Consider the following 11,331-nt stretch of genomic DNA (forward strand, 5'->3'; position numbering starts at 1 on the left):
GAGTTATGTTGAGTAGGTCTGAGATGGGGGTCTGTAGGGTGGGCCAGGGAGTGAGAGTCTATGAAGAGCAGGGATTCTCACCAGTGTCAAACCCTGTGACACAGGTAAGTTTCACTGCTTTTCCCTGTGCTATTCCCAAAGCAAAACCCTTCTATGGATTTTTATAGTTAGACCACTATAAAAGACAAAAAACAGGCTTCCTCCTATACCATTCCCCTCCCCATTTCCAACAATATCATAAAAGGAAAAGACAAGTGGTCAGACATATGATAATTTTATGGCTTTTGGCACAACAGATACAAGGTTACAGTTCAAAGGTACATCTGATGTAGAAAATCTTTGGCTATCGTAGGCATTTCATTACAGAAGGATGGGAGTGAGCTTGCACAGGGAGGAAAAACGTAGCTAGTTGGATATAGAGTATATAAAATAAAAGGTCAGTGCTGAGGCTGCATAAATGTTGATGAGATAGAAAAGACATGTCTCAAGAGAATGTTCTTCCTTATCTTGTTGCCATAGGATCCTATCTTGGAGCAACAGTAAAGTAAGGGCCAAAAGAAAAGTGTAGAGGGGCTGGAAGTAGGGGAAGGCTCATCCCAAGACTTAGGGCAAGGACAGAAGTTTCTGTGGTTGCTAGGATAGGACAGCTGGTCCTATGAAGTCACTTACATATGAATGACAGAAGAGCACATGCACACACACAGACACACACCCCAATATAAAATAAAAGCTCACGCCCCATATGGTCTTGATATACTTACAAAGCCTCGTGTATACTGATTCAGGCTATCGATTGCTGCAATCTTTGATAATTCTTCTTTTACATATGTAGGAGGGGATATATCTGGAAAGCCTTGGCCAAGATTCACAACAGAAGGGTCTGCAGCCAATTTGGTAAATTCAATCCTAAGATTGAAGAAAATACTAATATTAATAAGTTCTACAATTATAAAGTTTGCTTTTTTACATCTTATAGTCTTATCACAAAACAGACAAATAAAACCCTAGTTTACTCCTATAGGTTTTAAAAAATGAGTTTCCAACAAAAATTTACCACCCACAAATCAGTTTACCAAATAGAATGATGGCTGAATTTATGAAGCGAATGTCCCTTACAAACCTCAGTTTCATGCTACCCATATTTTAACCATATATATATATATTTTCTCAACAATTCCAGCTACTGCTAAGTTCTTTCATCAACTATTAAAGAACAGAACTAATAAGAAAAGTTCCTGGATTGGAAGGTAAGTTCCATGAGGGCATTAACATTTGTCCTTTTCTTGCCATATGTCCAGTGTCCAACACAGGGCACGGCACATGTGCCAAATGAACAATTCAGTATATGGATTGCTAACCTCCTCCATTTTCATTTAATGGATGAATTAAATGAGGACCTTTATTTATAGACTATGGATGAGGCAAAAAAAACTCCCATCTAAAGATATGAAAATATGTAGGAAACCCTTACTAAATTATTATTATTTATTTTACGATACTCACCACATATTACTATCAAGTCCTTCAATCCGTTTTGCATTTGTGAATTTCAATGACATTTTCTGAAATATATAAATATTGAAAAGGAATCGCCTTAGTCAAAATTTTAAAAGTCAGTAAATCATGGATCACTCTTCTTCCTTTCCCTACTGTTACCATGTAAATAGTAGTTCCATAAAGATAAATCTTAGACTCCAACACAAAATTCTGAAGAGGAATTCATCTTCCACCTACTGCTGAAGGAATGCCTTTTTTTTTTTCTCAGACATGGTTGCCCAGGCTGGAATGCAGTGGTGTGATCATGGCTCACTGCAGCTTCAACTGCCCAGGCTCAAGCAATCCTCCTGCCTCAGTCTCCTGAGTATGTGGGACAATAGGCATATCCCACTGTGCCAAACTATTTTTTTTTGTTGTTGTTGTTTGTTTGTATATTTTATAGAGACAGGGTCTTGTGGTGTTGCCCAGGTTGGTCTCAAACTCCTGGCCTCAAGTGATCCTCCTACCTTGGTCTCTCAAAGTTTGGGATTACGGGTGTGAGCTACCATGCTTGGCTGGAAGGAATGCTTTTTAAAATGAAATTTAGATGTTCATCTTCTCACCTAAGGACACAAAGTGTCATCCTACCCTAGAAAGCTAATCCGTTTGAAGGCTTGTAACGTAGTAAAGAGAACAATAATAATATTTAAAAAGTCAGTTTCAAAAAATATCTTAAGCCATGCTCTGAAGATCATTTTAGGTAAGATGTACTAAGAGTTTCACAAGTAAGTTCATTGTATGACATACAGGAAAGACTCAACAAATGGTTTTAAAGCTACTCAGTAAGGGGTTCCGTAATTATTGCTAACATTATTGGGTACTGAGTATGTCCTAGGTACTGTTCTAAGTGCTTTACATAATGAGCTCATTATTAATGTATGTTTACAAAAATATGTAGTAGTTCTATTACATAGTTAGAACTATGAGGTACAGAGGTACAGAGAGGTTAAGATCATACAACTTTTCACATCAGCTCAAGTTTATGAAAGCTAGTAACATTTAAACCCCAACAGGTTCAACTCAGGATCTGAACCCAGAAAGTCTGACTCCAGAATCCATACTCACAATTATTGTATAATTTTATACTGTCTTTTATATAATAAGACCTTCTAAAAATATTACTAGAATGCTGCCTCTTAAAAGTATATTATAAATTTAGGATAAGCCTACTAATAAGCCTACTAAAGGCTGTGGTAGAAAATTGGGAATTAAAATTATCACATAGCATACAATTTTTTAGTTCTTTAGATTCTAAAATTGAGTTTTATACTATCTCTCAAAAAGTATTGAATTAGCTTTGAGTTCATTGTTAACAAGCTGGTAGAAATAAAAAAATGATTGACAGCATTTTTGCAAAGAATTTTCTAATAGACTATTAATGTAATTTTAATTCAATCTGGGAAGAAGATAATGACAATGGTTATTAAATAGACCATTGTTCTCATTCTATTCTAAATAATGGGACCAAGAAAAATACCTTTTTTAGTCTCATATTTTGTCTTTGAAACTCCAGTGAAGTAAATCACATGAAAATTCTCCAGAGGTTAAAAAGCTTGCTGGCATAGCATTATAATTACCCACCTGAACATGATGCCATTCTAGAGACAACAGTTGTACAACTACCAAGTTCTAGCACGATAGGTTGAAATATCTATCTTAACAAATGCTCTTGTCTATCTCTAACACAATGTTTAAAGCTTAATTCATTCAGTAGAGACCACAAACACAAAAGATGATTTATACATAAAAAAGTGAGTTTTATGTGCTGTAGATAATTTAGACACAAAGTCCAACTTTACTTAAAACTATTTAGATAATTGAGGTTGAAATGCACTTTCAGGTTTAATTTTATTTAAAATTTGTTTCTAGACCGGCCTCTTCTCTCATTGTTCTTCCTGCTTCCTCTTCCCTCCCAATTCTATGCCACACCCATTCTAATTTTTCAAATAGTCTATGCTCTCTCTCATTTCAGTAGTTTCATGTGTGATCTTTCCTATGCCCAAATGCTCTTTCTATACCAATGTTCCTCAATTTTTTTATTATTATTATTGCCCACCTAAGGAGATCTTCTTAGAGATTTTTTCCTAGTCATCTTCCCTCCCCTCAATTAAATATTAAGAGGAATACAATTTTGTCACATAGGATTGAGCTTTGGATGGTGACAAAACAGTGTGATAGCTAAGATTTATCTCGTCTGCCAAGCACCCATTTTCTTCTCCTGGGGTAGATCATGCCCTTGTTGAGAGTGCATGTTCTCTACTCAGTCCAATTCCTGGTCCCCACCACCCTTCCTTGCACTTGGCTAACTGCTATTCCACCTGCCAAGTGCAGTTCTCAAATTCGACTTCATTCCCTCCCGAAAGCCTTCTTTGGTTCTACGAGTCAGGGTCAGGTGCTTCTCCTATGTGCTTCCATTAAATGCAGTACAGCAAGTCATCACTTAAAAGTGTCATATAGGTTCTTGGAAACTGCAGCTTTAAGCAAGATGATATACAGCATGACCAATCTTACCATAGGCTAATTGAGATAAATAAGAGTTCAGTTTCTACAGCATATTTCTGGTCACAAAAACATTACTATACTTCTAAATAGACTGAAACACTTCTAATATGAAACATTGAAATAAATGTGAGCTATATATACATTTATTTTAAGGAACTGGCTTATGTGTTTGTGAGGGCTGGCAAATCTGAAATCTGCAGAGCAGGTTGGAGACTCAGGGAAGAACGGATGCTGCAAGTGGAGTCAGAAGAAATCCCTCTTCTTTGAGGACCTCAGTCTTTTCCTCTTAAGGTCTTCCACTGAATGAGGCCCACTCATATTATGGATGGTAATTGGCTTTACTGAAAGCCTACTGATTTAAACGTTAATCTCACCTAAAATATACCTTCACAGCAATACCTAGACTGATGTTTGGCAAATATCTGGGTACCATGGGATAGCCAAGGTGACACCATCACAGTACCCAACATATAGTTATATGCCTAGCACATAGAGAGTTTTTAATAATTATCTGATGAATGAATTTTTTTAAAAAAACCTCACTCACATTACAGGGTGAACTTATGGTGTCAGTTAGCTGTGTCAGTCAGCTAAAGTTAATTTATGCTTCAGTGATAAATGACCCCAAAGTCTTGGTGGCCTAAAATCATAAAAGTTTTCTTGTTCATACTACATATCCACTGAGGTTCAGCTGCTGCCCTGGTCTGTGTCACTGTCATTCTGAGACATAGGCTGATGAAACAGCCTTCACCTGGAACACTGCCTGTTTCATGGCAGAGGGAAGAGGCTCTTAAAAGGTTCTGTTAGGATATGCACACATCACTTCTTTTCATATTTTATTGGGCAGAGCAATTTCACGACTAAGCTTCACATCAGTGGGGCAAAGAAATATAACTGTCAAGCAGGGAAGAGCAGCAAATAATTGTGAAAAACAACATGGTGGAAATGAAGTCTGGAGGTATAATGAGATACGTGGTTGTTATGGGTTGCACCATGTGCCCCTTAGTTTCATATGTTGAAGTCCTAACTCCCAGTTCCTCCAGATATAATCTTATGTGGATATGGGGTTACTGCAGATGTAATTAGTTAAGATGAGGTCATTAGCATGAACCCTAATCCAATATGACTAGTGGTCTTATAAAAAGGTGAGATCTGGACATATACATAGACCCTGTGTGAAGATGAAGGCACAGACGAAGGTGATGCTCCTACCAGCCAAGGAATGCAGAGATTTCCAGGCAATCACCAGATGACAGTGGGGATAGGGTATAGAACAATCTTATTCACAGCTCTCAGAAGAAACTGGCCCTGCTGATACTTATCTCAGACTTTTAGCCTCCCAAACAGTGAGGGAATAAACTGCTGTTATTTAATAAGCCACCTAGTTTGTAGTACTTTGTTAAGGCAACCTGAGAGAACTAACACACTGGTGAAAGTTTACAAGACACTACAATGTTCAGAGTCACCCAGATTCAGCAGTAGATGCAAATGCTCACTGTCTAAGTAAGAACTACTTCCCAGAGCAGATCCAGTATCAGGTAATTAAAATCAACCTGGAATCCTACGGGGAATCAGGGCATGAGTCCCAGGCAAGTAAGGGAATGTCTATAAGGCTTGTGTAACTTCTGGATCAGCTAACCCTGTGATATGACTTTGGCTACCAGGGCGATTAAAGGCCTATACTTACTTTATTAACGCAAAACTGCTAGTGAAATCAAAGGTAGCATCTTTTAACCTTACTTTTGCTAACTTGAGGCTAATTTCTAGAACAATGAAGTTCTAGAAATTCACCACCTGGTGGCAATCTTGACAAAGATAAGGAAAAAGATTAAGTCTTTAGAAGTTTGGACAGATTGAAAAAAACTAATACTATATGTTGAATCCATGATCTTAAGACCCTAGTCCATCAAAGTTTCAATTGTATATATTTTTAGGATTCTTCCCATAAGATCTGAGGCAGGTGAGGTGGTACAGAAAAAGTCTTCCTAAATGATGGGCTGAAGCTGGGGGAATTGAGGTTGTGGATGTCTGTGTAGTATGGGCTGTGAATCAAGTCTTCATCCAGAGAAGCCAAGGTCACAACCAAAAAGTTTAATATTAGTAACAATAATAATAACTGCAAGAAAAGGCCAGAAATAGAAAATGCAAAGCTCATGGTTGGAGAGGTGAAAACAGAGAACCAGGCTTGGGAAGCAGATGGATACCACACTTCAGGACCAGGAAAGAGCAGAAGTGAGCACCCCTTTCATGGGGGGCCTGGATGCTGGAGGGCCCAAATGTTACTGTCTTTTAAATCTATGAAGTAGAGATTTGTAGTTGCAATCATGTGTCATTTAAAAATATTTTTAATTGTCTCTTAACAAAGTACTGTATCTTAAGTATTTTATGAATTTTCAGAGTCATAAAAATTTCACTTTTAATTACAATGTATATTTTTGGTTGTTTTTGTGGCATATTTTACTCATTCATTCCCCTGTTGCTGGGCATGTTATTTCCAGTGTCTTGTTGGCTTGTAATGCATTTTGGTGTTTCCTTTTTTTTTTTTTTTTTGAGACAGAGTCTCGCTGTTGGCCAGGCTGTAGTGCAGTGGCATGATTTCGGCTCACTGCAACCTCTGCCTCTTGGGTTCAAGCGATTCCCCTGCCTCAGCCTGGGACTGAGAGGTGAAGCCAGGTGGACTTCCTGGGTCGAGTGGGGACTTGGAGAACTTTTCTGTCTAGCTAGAGGATTATGAATGCACCAATCAGCGCTCTGTGTCTAGCTAAAGGATTGTAAATGCACCAATCAGCATTCTGTAAAAACGCACCAATCAGCTCTCTGGGTCTTGCTAAAGGATTGTAAATGCACCAATCAGCACTCTGTAAAATGGACCAATCAGCACTCTGCAAAATGGACCAATCAGTGCTCTGTAAAATGGACCAATCAGCAGGATGGGGCCAGGGCCAAATAAGGGAATAAAGGCCAGCCACCTGAGCCAGCAGCGGCAACCTGCCCCGGTCCCCTTCCATGGTGTGGAAGCTTTGCTCTTTCATGCTTCATAATAAATCTTGCTGCTGCTCACTCTTTGGGTCTGCACCACCTTTAAGAGCTATAACATTAACCCGAGGGTCTGCGGCTTCATTCTTGAAGTCAGTAAGACCACGAACCCACTGGAAGGAAGAAACTCTGGACACATCTGAAGGAACAAACTCCAGACACACCATCTTTAAGAGCTGTAACACTCACTGTGAGGGTCCGTGGCTTCATTCTTGAAGTGAGTGAGACCAAGATCCCACAGGAAGGAATAAATTCCGGACACAGGACTACTGGCGCGTGCTACCACGCCTGGCCAATTTTTTGTATTTTTAGTAGAGACTGGGTTTCACCACGTTAGCCAGGATGGTCTCAATCTCCTGACCTCGTGATCTGCCCACCTTGGCCTCCCAAAGTGCTGGGATTACACGCATGAGCCACAGCACCCGGCCCCGCATTTTGGTGTTTCTACTGTGCATTTTAATTATATGGTCTCTGCTCTTTTTCCCTTCATTTTAAAGTTTCATGTGGAAGGTGACTGCTGTATTGTAACAAAACTAATTATCACAAGAAGGATAATATCCTCAATATTACAGTCATCTGGTTCTATCAGACTAAACACACTTAACTTTTGATTTACTTTTATTGAAGCTTTACATTATATATACAACACAGAGTCATGGGCTGCATAAACACGTTTTGGTCAACGACAGATCGCATATATGATGGTAGTCCCATAAGACTATATGGAGTAGGCCGAGCATGGTGGCTCATGCCTGTAGTCTCAGCACTTTGGGAGGCCGGGGTGGGCGGACCACCTGAGGTCAGGAGTTCGAGACCATCCTGGCCAACATGGTAAAACCCCGTCTCTACTAAAAATACAAAAATTAGGTAAGCGTGGTGACAAGTGCCTGTAGTCCCAGCTACTCAGGAGGCTGTGGCAGGAGAATCGCTTGAACCCAGGAGGCGGAGGTTGCAGTGAGCCAGGATCATGCCACTGCATTCCAGCCTGGGCGACAGAGCGAGACTCCATCTCAAGAAAAAAAAAAAAAAATAGTGTATGGGGGTAAAAATTTCTACTTGCAGCCAGGTGCAGTGGCTCACGCCTGTAATCCCAGCACTTTGGGAGGCTGAGGCGGGAGGATCACAAGGTCAGGAGTTCGAGACCAGCCTGGCCAATATGGTGAAACCCCATCTCTAATAAAAATACAAAAATTAGCTGGGCATGGTGGCATGCGCCTGTAGTCCCAGCTACTCTGGAAGCCAAGGCAGGAGAATTGCTTGCACCCGGGAGGCAGAGGTTGCAGTGAGCCGAGATCACGCCACCGCACCCCAGCCTGGGTAACAGAGGGGGACTCCATCTCAAAAAAAAAAAAAAAAAAGTTCCTACTTGCCTAGTGGAGCCATTGTAGCTGTTGTAACATTGTGGCACGATGCATTAGTCATGTGTTTGTGGTGATGCTGGTGTAAACCTATTGCAGTGCCATTCATATAAAAGTCTAGAACACACAATTATGTACAGTACATAGTATGGATATTGATAACAAGCAACTATGTTACTGGTTTATGTATTTACTATACCATACCTTTTATTGTTATTTTAGAGTGTACCCTTACTTATTAAAAAAAAGTTGACTATAAAACAGCCTCAGGCAGGTCCTTCAGGACATTCTGGAAGAAGACATTGTTATCATAGCAGATGACAGCTCCATGCATGTTATTGTCCCTGAAGACCTTCCAGTGGGATGAGACGTGGAGGTAGAACACAGAGATATTGATGATCCAGTTCATGGGTAGGTCTAGGCTAATGTATGTGTCTTAGTTTTTTAACACAAAAAAGTAAAAAAAGAAATAAAATTTCTAAAAATAGAAAAAAGTTTATAGAATGACATAAAATATTTTTAAATATTTTGTATAGTTTGTGTGTTAAGTGTTATAGAAGAGTCAAAGATTAAACATTTAAAAAGTTTATAAGGTAAAAAGTTAAGTAGGTGAACTTGTCTTCAATTTATTATTGAAGAAAAAAGGTTTTTTAGTTTTGTTTTTTTTTTTGAGATGGAGTCTCACTCCGTTGCCCAGGCTAGAGAGCAGTGGCATGATCTCGGCTTACCACAGCCTCTGCCTCCCAGGTTCGAGCGATTCTCTTGCCTCAGCCTCCTGAGTAGCTGGGACTACAGGCGCGTGCCACCACGCCCAGCTAATTTTTGTATTTTAAAAAAAATTTATTTTTTTTTTTTGAGACAAAGTTTCGCTCTTGTTGCCCAAGTTGGAATGCAATGGCACAATCTTGGCTCACTGCAACCTCCACCTCCCGGGTTCAAGTGATTCTCCTGTCTCAGCCTCTCGAGTAGCTGGGATTACAGGCAACTGCCACTATGCCTGGCTGATTTTTGTGTTTTTAATAGAGATGGGGTTTCACCATGTTGGCCAGGCTGGTCTCCAACTCCTGACCTCAGGTGATCCACCCTACTCGGCCTCCCAAAGTGCTGGGATTATAGGTGTGAGCCACTGCACCCTTCCTTTATTTTGGTACTTTTAGTAGAGATGAGGTTTCACCATGTTGGCCAGGCTGGTTTTGAACTCCTGACCTCAGGTGATCCACCTGCCTCAGCCTCCCAAAGTGCTGGCATTATAGGCGTGAGCCACCGCACTCAGCAGAAAAAAGTTTTAATAAATTTAGTATAGCACAAGTATACAGTGTTCATAAAGTCTATAGCAGTGTACAGTAATGTCCTAGGCCTTCACATTCACTCTACTCACTGACTCACCCAGAGCAATCCTGCAAGCTCTATTCATGGAAGGTGCTCTACACAGGTGTACCATTTTCTTATCTCACTGCATTTTTACTGTACCTTTTCTGTTTAGATATGCAAATACCATTATGTTACAGTTGACAGTTGCCTGTAGTATTCAGTACAGTAACATGCTGTATAGATTTGTAGCCTAGGAGCAATAGTCTATGCCACATAGCCTAGGTGTATAGCAGGCTATATACCATGTAGGTTTGTGTAAGTGCACTCTATGATCACAGAATGTATCCCAGTTTTTAAGTGAAGCATAACTCTATTGTATGTAGGTATGTATGTATATAATATATACATATATGTATACATGTATATAATATACACATGTATGTTATGTATATTTTGATGTTCCAACCATCACACTGATGACATTTAGTATTAATTCATTCCTTACCACTTGTACCACTTCCTAAGTGTCTTTGTTTAAACACAGATCTATCTTAAAGAGAAACTTTGTTATGTTCTTTCCTAGCTTTTTTTGCTTTTTCTTTCCTGCTATATAATTGTGTTGGCTGCTCATGCTTCCATGAGATTTTATTACTTCTCCGGGTGGAGTTGTGGTGTCTTTTCTTTTTGAGACAGGGTCTTGCTCTGTCACCCAGGCTGTGGCAGTGCCACCATCATGGCTCACTGCAGCCTCAACCTCCTGGCTAAGGTGATCTCTACCTCAGCCACCCAAGTAGATGGGATGACATATGTGTGCCAATATGCCTGGTTAATTTTAATTTTAATTTTTTTGAGACAGAGTCTTGCTCCGTTGCTCAGGCTGGAGTGCAGTGGTGCAATCATGGCTCACTGCACCTTCAACTGCCCAAGTTCAAGTCATCCTCCCACCTCAGCCTCCTGAGTAGCTGGGACTACAGGTATGTGACACCACACCTGGCTAATTTTGTTCTTAATTTTTTTTTTTTTTTTGGTAGGGATAGAATACTGCCATGTTGCCCAGGCTGGTCTCAAACTCCTGGGTTCAAGTGATCCTCCTGACTTGGCCTCTCAAAGTGCTGGGATTACTGGTGTGAGCCTCCATGCCCGGCCTTAATTTTTTTTTTTTTTTCAAACATTCGTTTGTAGAGAGGGTCTTGCTTTGCCCATGCTGGACTCAAATTCCTGGCTTCGCACAATCCTCCTGCCTTGGCCTCTCAAAGTGCTGGGATTGCAGGCATGAGCCACCACACCTGGCGGAGCTGTGATTTTTGCTAAAGGGCAGAGTACATGCTTCAGGTTGAACAGTGGGGAAGAGACAAGTGCATAAGATGCCTTAGAAGCTCCGAAGCTATAGTAATCAGATCTCTTAGTTGCGTGAGAGAGCCTCAATCTGAAACAGTTTAGGTGAAAAGGGAGAATTCATTAGAAAGCTCATGTTACCATGGGAAAGGCAGGGTGCAGCCAGACTGAATGGTAACAGAAACCAGGAACTTGAACATCACAGGGCTTTGCTTCATCTCCATTTGTACCCACTATCTCAGTTTGCATTTCT

General features: G+C 40.2%; 1 protein-coding gene across 3 annotated transcripts in view; it reads right to left on the minus strand.

Moving 5' to 3' along the window:
* Positions 1-11,331, minus strand: part of KYAT3 (kynurenine aminotransferase 3) — a 69,627-nt gene that overhangs the window by 44,657 nt on the left and 13,639 nt on the right. For all 3 annotated transcript variants that reach the window (XM_063625362.1, XM_063625361.1, XM_063625363.1), the window contains 2 exons: positions 1,504-1,562; positions 762-906 (listed from right to left, as the gene is read on the minus strand). In XM_063625362.1, the coding sequence (XP_063481432.1) occupies positions 762-906; positions 1,504-1,562 (204 nt within the window). The remainder of the gene's footprint in view (positions 1-761; positions 907-1,503; positions 1,563-11,331) is intronic.

Source organism: Symphalangus syndactylus, chromosome 12 (genome assembly GCF_028878055.3).
Source record: "Symphalangus syndactylus isolate Jambi chromosome 12, NHGRI_mSymSyn1-v2.1_pri, whole genome shotgun sequence".
Lineage (NCBI taxonomy): Eukaryota > Metazoa > Chordata > Mammalia > Primates > Hylobatidae > Symphalangus > Symphalangus syndactylus.